This window comes from Perna viridis, chromosome 3, assembly GCF_037379345.1.
Source record: "Perna viridis isolate PV_CMFRI_1.1 ecotype Kerala chromosome 3, ASM3737934v1, whole genome shotgun sequence".
NCBI classification, from domain to species: Eukaryota; Metazoa; Mollusca; class Bivalvia; order Mytilida; family Mytilidae; genus Perna; species Perna viridis.
In genome coordinates, this window is record NC_142447.1 from 51,841,812 (window position 1) to 51,864,229 (window position 22,418).

The following is a 22,418-nucleotide window of genomic DNA, read 5'->3' on the forward strand; positions in this document are numbered from 1 at the left end:
AAGCGACAATATACCAACACCCTCAGTCTGCGGAGTTCTCATTTTACAGTTGGTTCTTAACTGTCGAGTCTGTGATCGATCTGTGCACGGATTTTTTTTGTAGAGCACAAATACTGAATGAGAGTCTGGGATATGTTAAAATCCTTTTATAGTTTGATATCATTACTACAGAAGTTTTACGGTCGTCATTACAAATTGATTAACGAAGTTTCAATCTCACAGTTGAGACAAGATATCTTCAGTTAGGTTTCATGTCTTAAAAGATTGACAATCCACGTAATTTGACAGTTAATATCTACAGTGGTGTCACAGTGGTTCCTTTAAAATACTAGTACTGTGTTAGATGAACTACGTACCCGGGGTTAGTTAAGTTTCGCATGGCTTTTTATTATCAAGTTTACTATCAACCGTTCAACGTTCGAGGGTTAAGTAAAAATTGACATTTGATCTTCCACATTTTATTCGTCCATTTTGAATTATTTTCTACTATTTTTATATTATCTAAATCATGAAACCTTGTTAAATCAAATTATATCCACTTGGTGTTAATTTGCACATGGAGTTGTTCCTAATTCGTGGGGCCTCTTTGTGACTCTGCTTTGGCAGCGTATGTCGGGAAGCTACATTACTGTTGAGTTCGACCTTTCCTTCCGGCACACGCTTCCCCTTCCGGAGCACCTGATGGCACTACCGTGTGAGAGTGCTTTAGTTTCTATATGTAATTGTATTTCCTTCTGTTCGCTACGTAGATCGTCTTTGTTTCCTGATATTGCGTTCGGACATGTGCTTGTATCTTGAATAATCCAAATTGTCATATTTAATTAACGCTTCAGTATTTTGTTGCCGATATATCATATTAAAACATTGAAAAGCCGTTGAAAGCAATATAGCTCAATAAATATATGCAAGCAATTTAAATTTGTAGGAAAACCTACCATTCGCATTGCATATGAACTGAACACATGCATGGTCATTATAAACTCTTCCTAACCTGCTAAAACGTGTCTATAACGACTCATATAGTATAACCCTTAAGTATTAGGAAAAGATAATCCTTGCTATCAAAGTAGTCGAAATATTTTATCTTGAAATGCTCATATTTGGTGAAATGTATCATGATCGTTCCTCCGCATTAAATGTTTATATACATTTTTTTGATGTTCATGTAAATGACGATGTCACTACGAGTAAATAGCAGCAATAATGAGGAAGAGTAATCAAGGGAACCAAGGTTATAGCGGCAATCAAAAGAATGCATTCCAGGGACAAAGACCAGACATGGAAAACAGACACACACAACAAAGAACATAAAGCAACCAAAATCATACATACAAAGTAACAAACATAAATAAGCAACTCGGACTCCACTAAAAACTAGGAGGATGGACCAGGTGCACCGGTAGGGTAAGCGTCCTCTGCTTTTCTAGAAACACCCGCCGAGTTGCTCATAAAAAGTCAAGTCCGGGGTAGAAAAACGAGGAAACGAAAACTATGACCCGTTGAATAAATCAGTTTTCATGGTGCTGATGGATACACCATAACGATCCACGAGTTTATGATGACGACCATAAAACTTCTGTAGTGATGACTTCAATCTTGTAGCAACATAACCCTGTTCCAGAAGCCTATTCGTTAGAGTTCTAGCGCGATACAAAAAGTCTGCGTAGTTTGGGCAAGCTCTGGCATAACGTATGAGTTGTGATATGAACACTCCATATGCAGGAGCCGAAGGGATGTTGCCACAGATGAAAGGAAAGTTGACAATTTTGAATGAAAAGTCATCACGTGCTGCACAAACAAATGTGAGTTTTTTTTGTGCAATATCTTTCCCTCCTCCAACATACATAAAAAAAATTGATGATGAAGACCCAGGTTGAAGAAACAAACCGCGGAAATGGATGGTAAAAATCATTTGTATGTAAACAGCTTTCATTTCAACCTCTTGCGATGAATTCTGGTCTGTTTTTATTTAATTCTACCCCCTTTTTGCCAATTAAAATGAAATAAAACGAACTAATGAGACCATTGTCAGACATAGTGATGTAATTATTTAAATCATGTGTAGTGTGTAATTATATTTCTCCGAGTTCATGGACTAGCACTAAGTGTTTAAGAGCTGTTAGTTCGGGTGCGTTTTCTTACACTTCAGCTGGATACTTTTTTGTGGTATTCTACCCGAACGGCTCTTTCAAAAAAAGATAACGTAACAGTGAAACGCACGTATACATGTTTCCCTCTCAGTTCTGATAACTTGGAATTAAATAACAGTAATTAATACTAAACAAGGCATTGATGAAATCCCTACAGATACATGTATTATGTAGATTACTTCACAGAATGCCTAAGAAAGCGAAAATTACGTCGGGGGTAAGTTTGACACTATTCAAGTTGGGTTATCCTTCTTTGTTCGATGCTGTATTATTTAACTAAACGTCCGATCGCCCTTGTATCGTCCTTCGTTCCAAGTTCATTCGCCCAGTGAACATGTTCGCCAAATAAACTAATTGTTGCATTATTTGGGCTTTTGTTGAAAAATTACGAAAATAAAATAAAGAATGTCGGAAATGTTAACAAAAGGTTTAATTAACATCAGTTGTTACATACTGAAAAGTATCATTACCATTGACTGGGGCCCCATGCAGGTCCGGGTGTTAAAAGAATAGGTCTGCAGCAGCGTTAAGCTTGTCGTGAAAGGCGACTAAATAGTGCTCAGAAACCTAGCCGGGGGCTAGGCGCTCTGCCCACAGAGCAACTGGGATGTGTGCCCCAGGTGGTGGAATAGGGTACCCCTGGCATGTTACATGCTGGGGTTGTCAGGCTATAATACGGAAAACCTGACCACAAACCATAGTGGTGCACCGTGTTGGGAAAGATGCCACGTTCCTCGCACGTTAAAGAACCCTGCTGTGGTATTCGATAGGAGTAGGAACCTTTGCGCTCCGCCACAGGAGGCTAAATTGCCCTACCTTACCCATCCCCGTTGTTCTAGTGGCAATCAAAATTTGTCGACCCTATTATCCTTGTGACCCATCCTTTTTTTTTCTTCATTTCATGTTCATTTTATCATCCATTTCATGTTCATTGTCTGAATATAGCTGAAATATTGCTGCTCGGACGTTAAACCCCAACAAACAAACAAACCATTGACTGGGAATTATTTAATTTAGACAAAAATCATGCAGTTATCTTTTTTACTATTTATTTGACATCATGTTTACGCTCACGAATTCGAACACGCTGGCTTCTTTGGGATAAACTTGCGTGGGTTTCGTGATAAATTTTACTTCAATTCAATCGCTTGTGTAATTCGTTTATGTATACAATAAATATACATAGTTACAAATTGTAATGGGGGCTTGTGATAGAAAAAAAATCGACTGATTGTATTGAAAAAAAAAATAAATCGCTAGTCAGAATGGGTCCACTTTAGGCCAGTCACTGCCCAAACCTTTTTGGGTCGTAATTTGGGTGGACCCTCTTACATGTAGTTCAGTCAGTGCAACCCACATATTTTATCAAGTTAAAGATCAAAAGTTCAGCGAGCAAGTAAGTAATTTTTATTTATAGTCGTGTTTCATATTAACATAAGCTCTCATGAGCTTTTATAGCAAAGATGTTTTAAATTGTTCAAAGAATTTGTTTTTAAAGTGAACTCAGATCTACAAAATTTTTGTCTAGTCCAAATGATATTCCACCATTTCAACATTATTCACCTCATGGTAAATTAAAGAAAATCGAGACCGTGATAGTTCCGTTGCTTTTAATGAAACCAAAGGTTAGCTCTGCTATAACAGAGAATTTACTATATTATTATTGACGGATCAAAAAATTCCACACAGAAAAAATATTGGTTGAGCCCTGCTGTGATTATCTATTAAGTAATTCAACTAGAGTTTTTGACCATAAAAGGTGACTTGGGTCCGCCAATGATTATTCTACAAATTCCCTATTTGCGGAGCTCGGGATGCAGCCATATTTTATCCTGTTTTGCAGAATTACCTCCCGTAAGAGCAGGTAGTCTCTGTAATCGATGTTCGGATTCGGGTGCAGAAAAAAGAGGTAACTCGAATGAAAATGGAATCCCCAGCAGACAAACACAACGGTGTTTCTAAAATTTACAGGGTGTTTCATTTTCTTGGTAGGGTACATAAGGATGATTTTCATTTGTATCCCGGGTAAAGAAAATTTATGGCAGGGTCAGTAGAACGAGAAATTTCCTTTTGACTTTCGAGATTTTCTAAAGTATCGTCGATATCGGATGGAAAACCTTACGTGTTCCGAATGGACACCTGCTCCAAAGGGAGATAAAATTGACAAAATGTTGGTCTGCAAGTCGGGAATTCCTAAGTTAAAATCGACCGGTTTCTAATGAATGTGGCAACTGTATTTCTGAATTCCTTTATGAAAACTATACAACTATAGTAAACAAGAGATACATGTACACTCAGCCATCGTTTTAAATAGGAGATAAATTCGACACTAAATTTTCAGTTTCCTTTGTGCTGCCTCTGCCTGTTCCTTTTTTTCTGTTACATGCATGCTGTTTTAGATTTCATTCTTTTCATAATTCACTTGGCTTTGAAATGTTGATTAATTTTAACAGTTTTTGTCACTTCCTTAGGAGAAAATCTTGGTTTGTACTCATTTTCTATTGAGCTGTATCGGCGGTATAATATAAACTAGTTTACAAACTTATTCCAGGATTCGAAGAAGCAGGGTATTAACTCAGTAAATACAAGAGGGGATGACAGTGTTTCATTAGCAATTACTGCCAGACCAGGAGCCAAGGTTAATGCTATTACAGGTAAGCCCCCCCCCCCCAAGTCATTTATTTTCCCCAAATAGACAATTAGGTTATTTTGACATACAAGGTCTTTGAATAAGACAAGAGTGTCTGAAATAGTAAAAAATTATCTTACCTCCTCTGTAGATGGAAATTATGTTGATATCTGCTTCTCAATAACTATTTGATTTTGTGATACATAGTTTATTAGTATGTGTATCTGAGGGTCCACAGTGATATTTTATGCGTTAATCAAATATACCACTCAATTACAACAATGACAGTTTCTTTTTAGCTCAGCTGACCCAAGGCCATGTGAGCTATTGACATCACTTGGCGTCCGTCATCGTTAACAATTTTTCAAAAATCTTCTCCTCCGACACTACTTGACCAATTGAAACCAAACTTGGTGTGAATATTCCTGGGGTTATCCTGCATAGAACTGATGTGAGGATTTTTGTTCCGTCGAAAAACATGACGATCGTTGCTAAACATAGAACATAAGAATTAGACAGCATTTTTTTCGCATATATCTCCAAAACCGTTAGGTTTAGCCAAATTTTGACTGGATAATAGTGTTTAGCATAATGAGATGTATTTGTGGTCCAATTTCATTTTAATCCTTTAAGCCATGTTGGAGTTATTGCCGTTTTAACGTTTTTTTTTTTCGCTATTTCTTATGTTATTTCTTTCAAAAATCTTACCCTCTGTCACTACTGGACCAATTGGAACCAAACTTGGTATAAATGTTCCTTGGGGTATCCTGCGTAAAACTGTTGTGGGGATTTATGATCCGTCGAAAATCATGGCCGTTATTACTAAAAATAGAACATAGGTGTCAGACAGTAGTTTTTTTGCACATATCTCCAAAACCGTTAGGTTTAGCCAAACTCTTTCAGTTGCTGAAATGATCCTTATTATAAGGCCTTCAGAAGTCTCCGGTGATAATAGTCGTCAGACGATTCCTTGTAAGAGTTGTTGCCTTTACAGCCAATATCTTGAAAACTGATAGATAGATTGATTGATTAATGGTGTTTAACACCCGAGCAGCAATATTTCAGCTATATTCAGGCGACTATGATAGATAGAAAGAAACTTTCAAATGCTGAAATGATCCTTATGACAAATCCTACCAAAGTTTTGAGTCAAAATTGTTGGACAACTTCTTTCTAAATTTATTGCCATTGGAAGACAAAATTCAACCGGGTGAGCAATTTAGGCTCCTGGGAGCCTTTTTTTTTGTAGTTTTTTTTCTATTTTTAAAGGGATATCAAGTGAACCAGGATTCGAACGGTAATCAAAAGAATATAATACAAGGATAACAACTAGGCAGGAAAAATAGACACAAACAACAACCAAAACAACATGTACAAGGAAACAAAAGTAAATGAGCAGGCTCCATTAAAATCTGAGCGCATCGACCAGATGCACCAGTAGTGTAAGGGTCCTTTTCTTGAAACACCCGCCGAGTTGCTCATATAATGTAACATAATAATGTAACAACAGAACCCTGTTCCAGAAGCCTAATTGTAAGATGAAAGGAAAAAGCTGACAATAGGGAAACACCAGTCATCGTGTTTCTCATAGAGCTTGGTTATTAGTTTTCCCTTTCCGTCGATCTCTAAGCGTAGGTCAAGATATGCGACTTATACAATTGAAATTAACAATATATATATGAAACCAAAAAAAATATATAAATTGAAAATGATAGCAGCACAGGTATAAAATAAAGATCTTGGTCCTAATTCAGATTTTAGTGATGAAACGGTAAGTGTACAGATATCAGCACCACCTGTTGACGGAGAGGCTAATGCAGAACTTGTAAAGTATATGTCCAAACTGCTCGGAGTGAGAAAATCAGATTTGTTCCTTGATAAGGTAAATACCCTTTTATGATGGTTTTAGTGGATGTGTTCTAAGAACTTATCTCGCATTGCTCCAGTTGTTTTTACCTTGACCTTGTTTGGTACCGTACATATATATAGCAAAGATAATATTGCTCAAGTTCCTCATGTAAGAACGACAAACAACGGTCTGCGCTGCTTCAGGTATGCCGAGGTCACACGTGGAACCAATTGCCAAATGAATTCAGACAGACATCCAATTTTAATTTTGGTATGATTTATCCCCAATAAGCAACGAAACAGGTTCTTCGGCATAGTTTTAATATTGTTACGATTTTGATAAATTAAAGTTTTTGTATTCTTTGGATTTACTTCGTGTTGCAGTCACATAATCGGCTTCCACTTAGAGTTGACATTCGTATTGTTTGGCAATTTTCTAAAAGCTTCTTTCACTTTTGTAGGGACATCGTTCCAGGAACAAGGTGATTGTGGTCACTGGACTACTGAAGGACTGTATTATTTCTAAGCTTAGAGATGCGGTAGAAAAATAACATCTTATGCGTTTTATACTCAGCTGATTCTAGTCTGTAGCATAAAATGGAAGATCAGTCAGTGAAACAACGGCTAAACAAAATGATACTTACTATTGTTAACCATGTCACTGCTAGAATAAGTCACCGATTATGAATAGTTATCGTAGGCTTTATCATTTTTAATATACCCTACATATACACTAGTATTCAGAAGGAGGTATATTTACAGTATCATACATTAAATATAGTCAGTAATTTTCAGAGAATAGTGTTCTGTTGTGTTCTTAGTAGTATTCTATTGTTATTGCCTGTACAGTTATACCATAAACTTCCCACCCTTTTCTTCCTTTTGTTATACCCACGCTTGTATGACTTTTAGGGTTTCCTGGTGCTAAACATGGACTTTGTTATTGGTCAACCTGGAGGAGACCGTCTTCTTATCTGCAAGAGGGGAGCGTGGTATCAACTAGTGAGCTCTGCTTACATTTTTTCTAGTTTTTATTATCCTGAAATGGATTCTGTCAATTGTTTTTGGTGATTATATTCGATTTTCAATCGGAGATTTAGCAAGATACTTGACGTATTTTAAGAGAAACTTTGCTGTTCTCTATCCTTTAGCTACCTGAACATACTTCAACTGGAAACGAATTCATTCCTGTTGTACTTGTTCACTCCTATTGTTTGATTTTTTTTGTTCATTTTTGGTGACTTGCTAGCTCTGTACGGCCATTTAATGGCCTGTTCGAGTATTTTACTTGTTCGTCGGCTTATTATTTAGATATGTCCATACAAAATTATATAAAGTACCCGCATTTACTGCGGCTTATGATGTTGTTTCTTTAGTGTCAATGAGTCTTTTTTATAAACAAGTATGATAAAACCATTGACAATGATAAAAAAAACTAGAAAAACTGAGCAATGCTCCTGTTTAACAAGTGGGGGTGGATTAATAAGGTTCCCATGATTATGTAGTTATGCTCAAATGACAGTTTAACGGAACAGGAGAGCTTGTTAATGTTGGCTGACCGTTTCTATCATTGGTGGAGTTTCCCAGCCATCAGTCGAGCTGTCTGATTTCTATTTAATTCAACATCGACTATATATACATGTTTATGGATTCTTTATAGTCTCTAGACGCTAACAAATTGATACATATATGTCCTTTTAAAACACAGATTTAGTAAACATGTACTTATATTTTTTATTCATGTATACATAAAAATCAACACAGTATAGTCAATACAATTCCTATTGACATATCAATATGGAAAAAAATGTTGAATTTGATATGAAAAATAGTCCTTGATTTCCAAAAATAACCCCGTCCATAAAATAAAGAATGAGAAAGTCAAATGGTTGATTGCATATTCTTTGTACCTTAAGAATGACATTTTCGACATAGATAAACAGATTATATTATAGAGTACTTTTGTTGGTGTTCTATTTATCTGTTCAGTAACCACATGTGCTGTTAAAACAGATATGTATGTCAAACAAAACTTAGTACGCCTTGATTTATTATAGAAAGTGTAACTATTTTACTAATTTTCGGTTAAGTTTTGCAGGAAATCGGGAAATGATTGATTTAAGATACTAAAATATTTGAATGTCATTTCGACCCCGAGGTCTCAATATATATATGAACATGACGATGACTAAGATGATTTTTGTTGTCTCAAACTTCTTACATGATAATGGGAAATGTTCAACCGTGGCTTAATACGGTAATGTCACTGTAATCAAATGAACGTGAATGTTTAACGTTCTCTAAAATCTCTGTATATACTATATCCTGTTTTTATTCAACTTGTACCAAAAGCATGAAAATGATTAACGCTGAATCGCCCCTACTGACCATAGACATTCACCTTGGAGCTGACAAACATCGAATTACTAGTAGTAGAAAATTAATAGGTTGTAAGTGTATTAAACAAATCTTTGATTTCGTGCTGACACTGAACATTTATAGAGGACAAAATATATATTAAATATAATCAGTATGGCACTATTATACATGTATTACGATGATTATCTGTAGGTAGAAAAGATAGAAACTGTTCATGTAGCTGGGACGTACTACATTTTCATGCGGAATTGAAAACAGAAACTTTATAATGTACACTGCACATTCCAATTTTTTCCAGACACTTTTTCATCTCATTATGATATTTAAAAAAAAATGGCGTTCCTAATTTGTAAAAAAAATTAAACAGAACAAAACTAAACTTAAAATGTTTTGATTATAAAGGAGGAAATCAAGTGTTTTACTTGTATTTGTGATCAACACAGATATTATAAAGATATATCTATCTGTTTCACACAAGTATTGGCACATTTAAAAAAAATGAAGCGAAAACTCCCAATTATTGCGTAAGATTTCAACGGAGAAAAAATGCATCACGTATTATCAGTATATATCCATCTGTTAGGAGGATCATAATGGCGCCCTTTCTTCCTACATTCTTGATATTTTTTAGGATCGTCTGGCATTTCCTTGATCCATTGTTCTGTTCTATTGCGTGTTGAAACTTTCATTTTATTCAGTTTTTCAATAAGTCCAGGCGTAATTGGCCTATGATTAGGAGGATAAACTTTTGTCGACTTTTGGTACTTTGGAAACTCTAGAGGTATGATGTTTTTTGCAATGTCGATGCTATTATCTTCAGAAGAAGGGAAATCATTGTCATATTCTTCCTCGTGATTATCAAGTTTTGCTGCTGAACTATAAATATCTCTCATTATTTCCGGTAAACTAAACTTATTGCTCCCCGGGCGATGTGATCCAGCAGAGCGACGTCTTCCAATTGTCTTGTTTTCATTGTTGTAATTTGGAGGCATTATCCTTTGTTCAAATAAAATAGTTCTTTGTCGTTCAAAATTCTTTGGAGTATTTTTGTATTTGACACTCGGTAATCCTGGTTCTGGTGGTTTTTCTCCTACCAAAAATGAGTTACTTCGATTTATAGTCGGCTGCCTGGAATATAGGTACCCCATAAGATTTTTCCGAGCATGATCTTTTTTGCTTGTTAGAAAAATATCATGTCCTTTATTTTCGTTGCTAGGTATTGAAGACATATGCTCGTCATGACTCGGACTTTTCAAGGTTCCTTGTCTTATCAACGGGAGGTGTCTTCTAGCACCATCAGACAATCGTCTTTGCACCATGCTATTTCTGACAATCTCGTCATCAACCTCCTCTTTAAATCTTTTGGCATACCTCTGTTGACCGTAGTGCATCAGTTTATGGCACTAGCTAAGAAAGCCCAAAATATTTTCAAATGCATATAATCTTGAATTAATAACAAAGTTATCAATCACAAACTTCACTTTGCACTGTATTTGCATGGAACGTGTTCTAAATCTTGTTAATGTTATTCTGGTTGACCGAACATTTCATATTTCTCTATAGAAATGTTTAAATCAAAGTCATAAAATTTTGTAGATTGCATAGTTAAGTCGTTGTTATGATTAATTGCTCATCCAACCTAAAATTGAAAAAAAAAATACAAATTTCATTTGGAATACACATATGAAATGCTTGTTCCATTAGAATGTCGCTGCCTGACGACGTTCGTGTTGTCTCTGTGACAAAAGAATGTCTTATGCCTATGCACAGATTTCTATTTTTATGATATATAGATGACTTAAAGGTTAAATAAAGCCTAAGTGTCGTGTAAAAAACGATTGAATTTGTGATTTATCAAGACTTTTTGGTGAAAATATGGAAAAACACTTAAATTGATTAAACATTGACACGATGAAGTGCTGAAAACTGTCATTTTGAAATGAAGAAAGGGCTTGACAAGAACCTGACATGTAATCATTCTGTTCTATTGTTTGTTTTTCCTTACTTTTCAATGAATTCTCTCCAATTTGTCCTTGTTTAAAAAGAGTAACGAAAGAAAACAGTTTCTAAGATCAATGTTGGTAAATTTTATGTTGGTATTTATTTCACAATGATGTAGTGTAAGATGTGTTACTGATATCCACGCCCTTTCGCTCTTAAAATTCCTTTTAACAAGATTTTTAAGTATTTGATATACAATCTCCTTAAAATGTTCACTATTTATAATTTACCCTGTATAAATAAACCATTTTGCTCTAACCTATTTATTTTCTATACTCCTTTTAAGGATATACTTCATTTTCTATACCAAGAATTGTAAACATAATGGCATTAAATTGCTTCGTCTTTTAAACATATTTATTGAAATGAATTAAAGGATATATATTACACCGGTTTTACTATGAATATATTAAGTACACAGGGTAAATATAACGTCTCCATGCATTTCACATTTACCAATTAAGCTGTTTTTTTTATCAAAACAATTTTCTACGGTTTTTCATTACTTACAAAATTAGACGATCATATCCATTTTACCCAGTAAATATTCCTTTGAGTATAATCCTGTTAAATTCTATACAGACAAATCGCTGACACATTTTATTATAATAACGTAGTACAGACAAGAATAATACGATATTTACTTGGTACCCCGCGTGTACACTTCATTTTCTCTTAGTTGTCAATAATGTATGAACCTTTCTGTTCGTAGTGTAAACAAATGAAGGAAATATTAAATATTTGAGAATCGCATTAGTTATTTTAAGGTTTGGATGTGATAGTTTAAACAAGGTTACACCAATGTTTTCCGGACTTTGTATAAGGCTATCAAGGATTTATTTGAATATTCTACATAATTGACTAATTGTTGGAATAATATCAATAGAAATAGAAATATATCGGATTTGCTAATAAAGTTCTTTTTTAATTTGTTTAATTTTTATATGTTTGCTATGTGTACAAGTTGACTGATAATTTGATTCTTAATATTGAAATTAGGGATTTAGAGCAACTTAAGTTTTCATGTGACACATGTTTTATTAACTCGTTTTTTTTATTTTTGTCCTTTGTTAGAATGGAGAATTCATTTCAGGTAATATTCATTATTTAAACTTAAAATTGAATTTCACAGATAGTTTAACCAGATAAATTAGTAAAATTTTGGTTTTAGAGACCCTATATTAATTCTGAATGATCGATTTGTAAAACTTTTAACTGATAAGAGAGTTATAATTCAAATATTTGTACACACATTGAATTCTAATTTATATACATACCTTTTTGGACCGAACATCAGTAAATAATTGTCCCATAATTCCATGTCCTAATTCAACTAACTTATTTTCGTGACTGTCAAGTTGATTTCGTTCGCAAACGATTTGACACAATCTGGAGATATCATTTCATTAGAAACACACTTAAAGCCGGTATGAAAGTTCAGTACTAGATAAAAAGAAAGCTTGTTCAATCGTGTGTATCATGGGGATTTAAATCAGATTACTTTATCACATACAGTACTAATAGTATCTCTTTATACAATAAGATCTATGTCGAACTCGAACTTTCTTTGCATGGACTTGTATTGAAATTACCACACATGATACTTATCATTTGATCAGGGTCGATTTTATTTTTGAACGACAGAAGAAGAGAGAATGAAAAATTATATGGCATTGCGCATGGTTGGAAGTGTGCATCTTTTATTCTCATCGGGCGTATTTGTCAAGATGCTGATATTTAAATATTCGTTACTCGTCTTGCTATCTATCAAAAGCTAAGTAATTTCACACTGACAAGTATCTGATATTATGTATACAAATAAAAAATCTTCGTTAAACCGATACCTACAATTTTATTAAATGTTTGCTATATTTTTCCATCAGACGAAAGTGGGTAATTATCTTCATATTGTAAATCAATCGGTAATTGCGCATGCAAATTATTTCACATGATTTTCATGACTTAAGACTGTGGTTTTATCCGGTTGTCTTGACCTTTTTTCACCTTATTTTGGAACAGAAATGTTGCATTCATTGCTACCAATGAAGTACACGTGTAACAAGAAGTTAAATAGATAGACGGTTTGTTAAATACAAAATAAAACTAAGACTAAAAAATCAGACCATGGTTTTAGCTCACCTGGCCGAAGGCTATGTGAGCTATTGCCATCCCTTGACGTCCGTCGTCGTCGTCGGCCGTCGTCTTTAACAATTTTTCAAAACTTTTCTCCTCTGACATTACTTGACCAGTTAGAACCAAATTTGGTATGAATGTTCCTTTGGGTATCCTGCATAGACTGATGTGGGGGTTTTTGATCCATTAAATAGAAAAAATGGCCGTCGTCACTAAAAATAAAATATATGGGTGAGACATAAGTTTTTCGCAAAAAAGTCTTTCAATTGCTGAAATGATCCTTATTATAAGGCCTACAAAAGTCTTGAAGGGATCAAAATTGCCACACGACTCCTTGTAAGAGTTATTGCCCTTGAAAGAGAAAAATGACGGTATTTTTTTTACAGTTTTCAGGCAATATCTTGAAAACTATGATAGATAGAAATGAACTTTCAGTTGCTGAAATGGTCCTTATTATAAGTCCTACCAAAGTCTTCTTGAATCAAAATTGTCGGACAATTTCTTGTTAAATTCATTGCCCTTGAAAGGGAAAATTCAACCAGATGAGCGGTTCAGGCTCCTGGGAGCCTCTTTTTTTAATTTAAAGCTGCTTTAGCTGCCATTTTTGTTCAGTTTTGATTCTACTTAATTTTGTTGATTCAATGAAATAAGTTTGTAGTAATGCATTAGAAGCAATATATGTCGATAATACCAACAGAATATTGTGAAAACATAGTGTTTTTAAATCAAAGATGATCGATAGCTATAATCTAATTATTTTTCGACATTTCTTCCGAAATTTGCCGAGGGGACATTCACCTGGGTTAAAATACTTTCACCTTGGTTAAAAATAGCAATAACCGATACACATGTCTTGTTTTCATTTCAATTCTTGATTAGTTTTCAAATAAATATCGACAATTACTAACCACATTTGTGCCGTATTATATCACCACAGGTGAATTATAAAAGGATACTTGCATGAGCCGTTCAGCGTTTCAGATAAAAAATATCACCTCTAGGAAGTTGAAGAAATTGTCTTAAAAATCGGATGCAATTGCGACCCTCTTCTTTCCATTATCGGTGTACGGGCTTAAAATTGATAGGCTTTATAAGTAACATGGCTGAAAATAAATTTAATTTTTTTTTTCAGATATACCATTGCCGGAGCTTACGTACTTGGCAGTCGTAAACGTAGGTGTTTAGTTGAAAAAACCTTCATACTTGGAACAAATTGAAAGGTACATTATCAGCCATCGTTAATACTTTTAGTATTTTGTATGCAAACCATGTAAATAATAAATTCAAAATCAAATTCCTACAACCATATGTTTTCTTTCACATTTTAAGACGCACAATTACAAAAAAATCTTGTTCTATGTTTGATACATAAAATTTGATTTAAACCGCTTCTTGTGAACCAAAATTCTAGCAGAAATCAAAAGAATGTAAACCAGGAACAAAGACCAGACATGGAAAACAGACGAACACAAAAAAGAATATAAAGTAACTAAAATAATACATACAAAGTAACAAAAGTAAATGAGCAAGTCGGACTCTACTAAGCGTCTTCTGCTTTTCTAGAAACACCCGCCGAATTGCTCATAAAAAGTCAAGTCCAGGGTAGACGAAAGAGGATTATGACGACCATAAAACTTCTGTAGTGATGACTTAAATATTGTAGCAACATAACCCTGTTGAGGAAGCCTAATTGTAAGAAATCTAGCAAGATACAAAAAGTCTGCGTGTTTACGGCAAGCTCTGGCATAACGTATGTGTTGTGATATGTAAACTCCATACGCAGGAGCTGAAGGGATGTTGCCACAGATGAAATGAAAGTTGACAATTATGAATTAAAAGTCATCACGTTCGTTGTAAAGTTTGGTCAATAGTTTTCCTTTACCATCGATCTCTAAGTGTAGGTCAAGATATGAGGCTGACTTCACAGTGTCTGTAGTATCCTTTATCTCAAGTTCTTTGGGGGTAGATGCGATGTATCAAGTCCCTGAAACTAGGATTGTTTAACGATAATACGCCATCTGTATAGCGGAAACTGAGATTGAAGGATCTAGCTAAACGGTGTTTTTTCTTTCGGATCAGATCAGCTATCAAGTCAGCCCCATAAGAGTGTAGGAATAGATCAGTAAGTAGAGGAGCACATTTTGTTCCCGTTGGGAAGCCGACCGCTTGTTGAATGATGCGTTCCCACACGGGACAAATATGAAGAATTTTCTTACAATTTACACGCACACACTTTTTTCATAATACAGAAACTGCGTTAGAGCTATACTTGTATATCATGAAGAGGTAGTAATATTTAGAGTCAAATGGCGAACACTGAATACAAACAAACAAACGAACAAAAATAAAACAAAAACAAAAAAAAGTATTTTGGGAATTGATATTCCTTAAGGATGCATAAAGTCTCATCCAAGTGCCAAGATGGACTGATGAACTAGGTCCCCAAGGTTGACTCCGAATTAGCTTCACTATCTTATTTTCGATGTTTTTTTTTCTAGAAGAGCTACTAGGTCTTACTCTTTTTTATAAATGTGGCGAGGTATCTTTGCTTGCAATATAGGTCCCCAGTATGTGGAGGCTTAGTCCTAGTATGGACTCAGGGGATCAAATCCTTAAGTAGCTCTCTGAAAAAATCGAATTTGAATTAAAGTAAATATCAGAATGTACGAATTCGTCATTTTTACGTGAGAAAATTTGTACAGGTTTGTATTAGAAAATGGAATTGAAAAAAAACTACACATAGTATTCAATTCATCCTTCTCAAAATGTCAACTGGATACTACATGGAGTTATTTTTGGTTAACAAATTTGTACCTTTTGTCGAAATCTCTTCCTCGCTAGCTGTCAATACAACGGAAGGAAAACTGCACTATTTAAAATGGTTTCAGCGCTAGACGAATCTTAAATAGTTTACGTTTCTGTATATTCTAACGTATCTAAATAGTTTACATGCAATTTTATACGTCTTGTATTATTGAAATCAAGGATCTGCCTTATATGTAACAAGTACATGTGACTTTTTGTTTCATTAATTTTTATTCAACTAACTTTTTTTCTATTCTTAAACACCTAGAACTGTTTACAATGGTGGTATCCTTTCTCCTGTATCAAACCAGTGTAGAAAGTTCAAAGAGAAAAAGGTTTTAAATCTTGAAATTATATGTCTAAATTTATAATACAAACTATTTTGAAATCAGAAAGGAATTACTTCTACAAAACTTTATTCAAGTTGTACAGTTTATATTCGAAGATTTATAGCGTCGTACATAGAAACATTACAGAAATAAATACTACTTTAATACAATTATTTTGAACTGTAAAATGCATGAAAAATTTGAATCTTCCAAATAACTCAAAATTCATGCAAATTTCATGTAGTATTTTAATTATTAAAAAATAATTATTTCTTTTTTAAAGCTTTATTTGAAATTTGAAGTTTATCATTAATGACGGATTTTTTTCTAATGCCAAAATGACCTTCAAGTGAGGCAATAAACGAAATTATCAGTTCCCAGGGTCAAAGTATTCATGACTTTTTTTTTTATCATTCTAAATTAATAAGATATTGAATATTTGTTCTTTAATACTTTTTATAACAGTCTATTCTTAGGATTAGAACATAATTGTATGAGTAATATGTACATGTACGTGTTCATGCTGATAAAAGTAACTGCACGGCGCAAATTCATAGGGGGTGGACGATACCCCCTTAAAATTTGTATTTTTTTTTTTTTTGGTCTGAAATCTTGACTTTTTACAACCAACAGCATTTTCTTACCTCGCGTTCTATTTACACCCCCTAACCTGACGTTCTGATCACGTATATTCTTTCACTATTCTTATTTTCTGAACGCAAAACATTTAGAATAGCGAAATCGAATTCGCGTATTTCAAATTTTTGAAAATGCTGTTTGAGCGCACCCCATCTTATGAATATTCATGAATATTTTTGACGGATTAGTTATTGGTGGCTAGCTTCCACGCGTGCTGGCTAGCTTCACACTGGTGTTAAATGTTGACGCTTCTGTTTTTTGTTTTTTGTTTTGTTTTTTTTTTATTTCTTTTTGCCGAAATGAGGGTTTGGTCATATACAAGGTATTGTTTTATCATCATTCTTGATTGTATATCTTTATTTTATTATTATTATTCATTGTTTTCGTTCACCAATATTTAAAATTACTTTTCAACCGTTAAAAAACACATAATATATAAACACCAAATAGTTCGAGATCTGTTTGTAAGCGAAATGTGATCGATGGTATTTATGTGCTTCACAGTTCGAAGTAGAAGGAAGAGGAAAGAAGTACATGTATTAAATGATTAATTTGGTGTTGTTTTGTTGTCTTTTAATTATACTTGTCTCTGTGTTACTCTGACATTGTCGTTGGAATTACCTCTATTTCATTTTATTTTTCTTTTGCTCCGAAAAATTGTGACAAAAGAGATGATTTTGATTTTTCTTTTGTTGATTTTCCATTCCTAGATGGTGATAATTTGACGGCAGCTTCCTACGGTATCTTTATTTCACTATGGGAGAGTTTTTCTCGTATATATGATAAAGTGTCAGATTTTAATGAACACAACAGATGCCACTGAGAAAAGCTTTTGCACCAGGAGTATCTTCATCATAAAATTCCGAAAGAGTAAACAAGGAAACCACGATTCTAGCGGAAATCAAACGAACGTAATCCAAGCAAAAAGACCAGACGAAAATAGACACAAAAAAAGAACATAAAATTACCAAAAAATGTACACACAAAGTAACAAAAGTAAATGAGCAACTCGGACTCACTAAAAACTGGGAGCATGGACCAAGTGCACCGGTGGGGTTAGCGTCCTCTGAAAAAAAAAATCCCCGTTACAAAAGATAATAGCAGATTCTTTCGAATAAAATCCAATCGACTGCCGTTAATAAATTTTTTCGTAAAGGATACGTATTTCAAATTATTGTCTATGATTTGAACCTAGTTTTCACAAATAAAGATATTCGAACCCTAATTACATCTCCAAGTAAAACCTAAATCATGTTTTAGTATTGCACTACATCGAATCTTGCCTCTTCGTTACTCCAAATCTAGCCCACTGGAATTGTAGTGACCGATTATTTCTAATGCCTGTAGTTTGGTGGTACTGCCATTCTTGAATATGTTCTTAGCTAGTTTCCAATAACTATGAGCTTTCTATATGTGGATATCTCATTTTCATTTTGCCCCGTGCAGGTCCGGGTGTTAAAAGAATAGGCCTGCAGCAGCGCTAAGCTTGTCGTATAAGGCGACTAAATAGTGCTCAGACACCTAGCCGGGGGCTAGGCGCTCTGCCCACAGAGCAACTGGGATGTGTGCCCCAGGTGGTGGAATGGGGTACCCCTGGCGTGTTACATGCTGGGGTTGTCAGGCTATAATACGGAAACCCTGACCGCAAACCATAGTGGTGCACCGTGTTGGGAAAGATGCCACGTTCCTCGCACGTTAAAGAACCCTGCTGTGGTATTCGATAGGAGTAGGAACCTTTGCGCTCCGCCACAGGAGGCTAAATTGCCCTACCTTACCCATCCCCCCTTTTTCCAGTGGCAATCAAGATTTGTCGACCCTATTATCCTTGTGACCCATCCTTTTTTTTTCATTTCATGTTCATTTTATCATCCATTTCATGTTCATTGTCTGAATATAGCTGAAATATTGCTGCTCGGACGTTAAACCCCAACAAACAAACAAACAAACAAACATTTTCATTTTGTCTATATGGTATAACAAGACTGGATATGGTGGATAAGTCCCTACAGGGACGAGGAAGATGTATGTTGAGGTATTCCATTGAGGAGATTAAATCTATTATTGAGTGAATAGTACGGTGTGTGTGTTTGTTGTATCAGTTCATATACGGCCTATCATTAAAGGGATGGTGGTTACGGCTTTATAAAACTAGTTTTGCTGCACCGCAGACTTGTGCCTGTAGGTAAACGTGGATTGTATCACTTTTGTTGTCGGTGCATTTCAGAGCTTATTTTTTAAAAGGTGTGTATACTATTTGGTATTCGGTTTATACGCCAATTCATTTTTTTTTGCGTTTCACCATATCCGTTTTTGATCTTAATTTGAAATTTCATAGTAAATCACTTTAAACTGATTTCTGAAAGTTGCGACCTTTTTAAAATGTAATGACATTTATAAGTCACATTTGTAATGAAAAATGTCATTATGTCGTCATTTTTATTTTTTATTTTTTTTTCTCCTTGTTAATACAGATCTAATGGATACAATTTGATCGGCACTTGTCAAATGTCTATATGACTGTAATGATATGCCAGTGAAGTTTCCGATGACAACAGGATAACGATTGGTTAACATCTATTTAAAATTCACGTTTGTCAGGTTTTAATTCATAATGTTTAAAAACCAAAAGAAAAACGAGAGTGTATTACATTTTATTTAAATACAAAAATTACAAGATTTATCACATGTACAAATATTTTAAATGCCACATTTAGAAATGTAATATGTCCGTCTTCCTGAATGACGTATGTTCTACTGTCTATGACTGCTTCCGACACCCTACATGTTTTGTGCCTGTTGAGAAATATTAATAGATTTTAGATATATTACCAGTAATGATGTAATGATGAGTATGATATGCCTACCCGACTTAAAACGACACATTAATTGTTGATGCAACGATGGATTGCCGTTTGTTAGTTGTTGGTACATTATCGTACGAGTGCCCTCATTTGAATAAAAATTGCAACTTTTATCATTTCGAATAAATGCGTTAACGTGTCAGTGATGCTTTTAATTTTCTGTTATATTTTGAAGAACGGCTTAGCGATTTGTGATAATTTGTGTCCTTTTCAACGGTATTAAGGTAACGATAAAACATATGTATAATCCGTGAACATCGGTATGTTGCCTTTATAAACTCAGGTAAATGTTATATTTTATGAACGACATATTTTTTTCTCCCTCCTTCTTTAAATATATATTAAAATGTATCGTCAATTATTGTTTTCACACCTTTTTATTTGCGATAGCCTATCATAAATTATCTGTTATCATCAAAAGCAAGTAGATACTTCTTCAGTCTACTCAATTAATAGGATGCTAATCATATTCTGCTGGTCGATTTGTTATTTTATTTAGCATCATACAGTCTTTTGAATACTTACTAATGTTAATATACCTTTCTGTCAGTCAAAAATTAATTTTGACAATAATAGATCAGAACAAAAACAGTTCTGGAAACGTTCTTAGTCTATGAATGAAATTATAAGAATCATCTCATTGTACTTACCCCCCAATAATTGGGATGATATTCAGTCATCATACCAGTCGTCAGCATCGTCCTGTTGGTAGTAGCTGTTATATTGATTTCTCATCATACGGTATCCCAAGAAACGACTGAGGAATGAAGAACTGTAGGGTGATTGCCACTGAGATATGGCGACTTGGACCAGACACAATACCAACAAAAGACATAGTACCAGGGACTTCATCATCATGCTACGGTGGTCTGTAGACTGACTGCAACGTAGATTGTTTGTTTGTTTGTTGGGGTTTAATGTCCAAGCAGCAATATTTCAGCTACATTCAGGCGATGAACATGAAATTGATGATAAAATGAACATGAAATGATGATGAAATGAAAAAGGGGTGGAACACAAGGACAATGGGGTCGACAAATTTTGATTGCCACTGGAAATAGGGAGAGGTGGGTAGGGTCGGGCAATTTAGCCTCCTGTGGCGGAGCCCTATGGTTCCTACTCCGGGAGAATACCACAGTAGGGTTCTTTAACGTGCAAGGAACGTGGCATATTTCCCAACACGGTGCACCACTATGGTTTGCGGTCAGGTTTTTCGTATTATAGCCTGACAACCCCAGCAGGTAACACGCCAGGGGTACCCCATTCCACCACCTGGGGCACACATCCCAGTTGCTTTGTGGGCAGAGCGCCCTAGCCCCCGACTAGGGTTCTGAGCACTATTTAGTCGCCTTATACGACAAGCTTAGCGCTGCTGCAGGCCTATTCTTCTAACACCCGGACCTGCACGGGGCGACTGCAACGTAGAAAGGCATGACAGACATTCAAAATCCGTTACATCAAAATGCATCAGACAAATGTATCCTTAAGTTTTAATTGGTGTAAAACCGTCCAAATACTAACCACTTCTAGGTTTTTTAATAAGATAAATTTTATCATTCCAAAATATCATCATTAACATTTTACTGATATGACTATGTGTCTATATTCAGTGAGAACAATTTTAATTATTACGTCATGGTTTTCTTTTCCTGGTAAGTGCATAGATGACCGGAGTAAACACAAGACGTGTACTTATTTTCCAAATTACATTGTTAATCAAAGTTTCTGTTTAATGTTTAGCTTATTGTATTAGCCAGGTTTCACGCTTCGTTGATTTGCCTTGGCTTTGTCAATCGTGTGCAGATTTTCGATTTTAACTAATCCTTTTAGTTATTGGTTGAATATTCCGGTCATTTTGTTTTACCTTTTTTTTTCAATCGTTATCATTCATTTAGTTTAAATTTGTATGTTGGTGTACGAACTACGTTTTTTGACATTTTACTTTACAAATCGTGGATTATAATGAAATGGAAGAAAATTTTATTGTTTTTTTGGTATTAATTGAATTTTGTCCAACTAAGAGCTTTTGTACCAAAATTTGTTCAGGAATATCGCATATTATTACATTGTAGCAACAAAATCCAACTAAAAAAAACATTTTGTTGTCAAAGGAGACAATTTTCATACCATGAGCCCAGAAAAGGTTTTTTTTATTTTCAATATCTTTATATTTTTAAATCTGTTGTCGAATTTCATCCTTAAATAATTATACACTTACCAGATATTTTGTTATCGCCTAAGATCTCCAAAAATGTGAATGAACCCTCTTCATTTGATCATTTTATAGGATTCTCTGATTAGAATACATTAATATTATAAATATATTATGATTGAATATGCATTATTACCTTTGTGGGATTATTTATGTGAGGTTCATAAATATAGAACGTTATGCGTGATAATACAAGGATAGTGTTTTTAATATGCAGTTCGATTTGTCATTGTTTAATTCTGTGATGTCATGATTGTAGCTTCATGATCAATCGAAACTTGCACATAGACCCACATGATAATTTTTGATTTATTGTACAATAATAGGTCAGTCATGATCAATTAAAAACTCCTAAATGCTCCAATAGAATTAAAATCCATAATTTAATTGGATTAAGTATTTTGAAGGAAGTATTATTCATCCTATAATTTA

General features: G+C 34.5%; 2 protein-coding genes and 1 long non-coding RNA gene across 4 annotated transcripts; 1 reads left to right on the forward strand and 2 right to left on the reverse strand.

Moving 5' to 3' along the window:
- The first annotated feature begins 2,184 nt into the window (after nt 1-2,184).
- LOC148622830 (UPF0235 protein C15orf40 homolog) lies at nt 2,185-7,502 on the forward strand. The gene is made up of 4 exons (XM_088573071.1): nt 2,185-2,367; nt 4,702-4,804; nt 6,534-6,661; nt 7,089-7,502. The coding sequence occupies exons 1-4, from the start codon at nt 2,293-2,295 to the stop codon at nt 7,176-7,178; spliced, it is 396 nt and encodes a 131-aa protein (XP_088429197.1). The 5' UTR covers nt 2,185-2,292; the 3' UTR covers nt 7,179-7,502.
- Nucleotides 7,503-9,381: 1,879 nt separating this feature from the next.
- LOC148622831 (uncharacterized) lies at nt 9,382-12,489 on the reverse strand. 2 transcript variants are annotated; one of them, XM_088573069.1, is made up of 2 exons: nt 12,285-12,489; nt 9,382-10,645 (listed from the first exon to the last, which is right to left on the reverse strand). In XM_088573069.1, the coding sequence occupies exon 2, from the start codon at nt 10,395-10,397 to the stop codon at nt 9,558-9,560; it is 840 nt and encodes a 279-aa protein (XP_088429195.1). In that variant the 5' UTR covers nt 10,398-10,645; nt 12,285-12,489; the 3' UTR covers nt 9,382-9,557. The 2 variants fall into 2 exon arrangements, with proteins under 2 accessions (XP_088429195.1, XP_088429196.1); XM_088573070.1 differs by lacking the exon at nt 12,285-12,489 and adding an exon at nt 11,518-11,660.
- A 7,059-nt stretch (nt 12,490-19,548) lies between these two features.
- LOC148622832 (uncharacterized) lies at nt 19,549-22,069 on the reverse strand. Its single transcript, XR_015920882.1, has 3 exons — nt 21,993-22,069; nt 20,425-20,654; nt 19,549-19,706 (listed from the first exon to the last, which is right to left on the reverse strand). It is a non-coding gene; the product is annotated as an uncharacterized LOC148622832 (long non-coding RNA).
- Nucleotides 22,070-22,418: the final 349 nt, after the last annotated feature.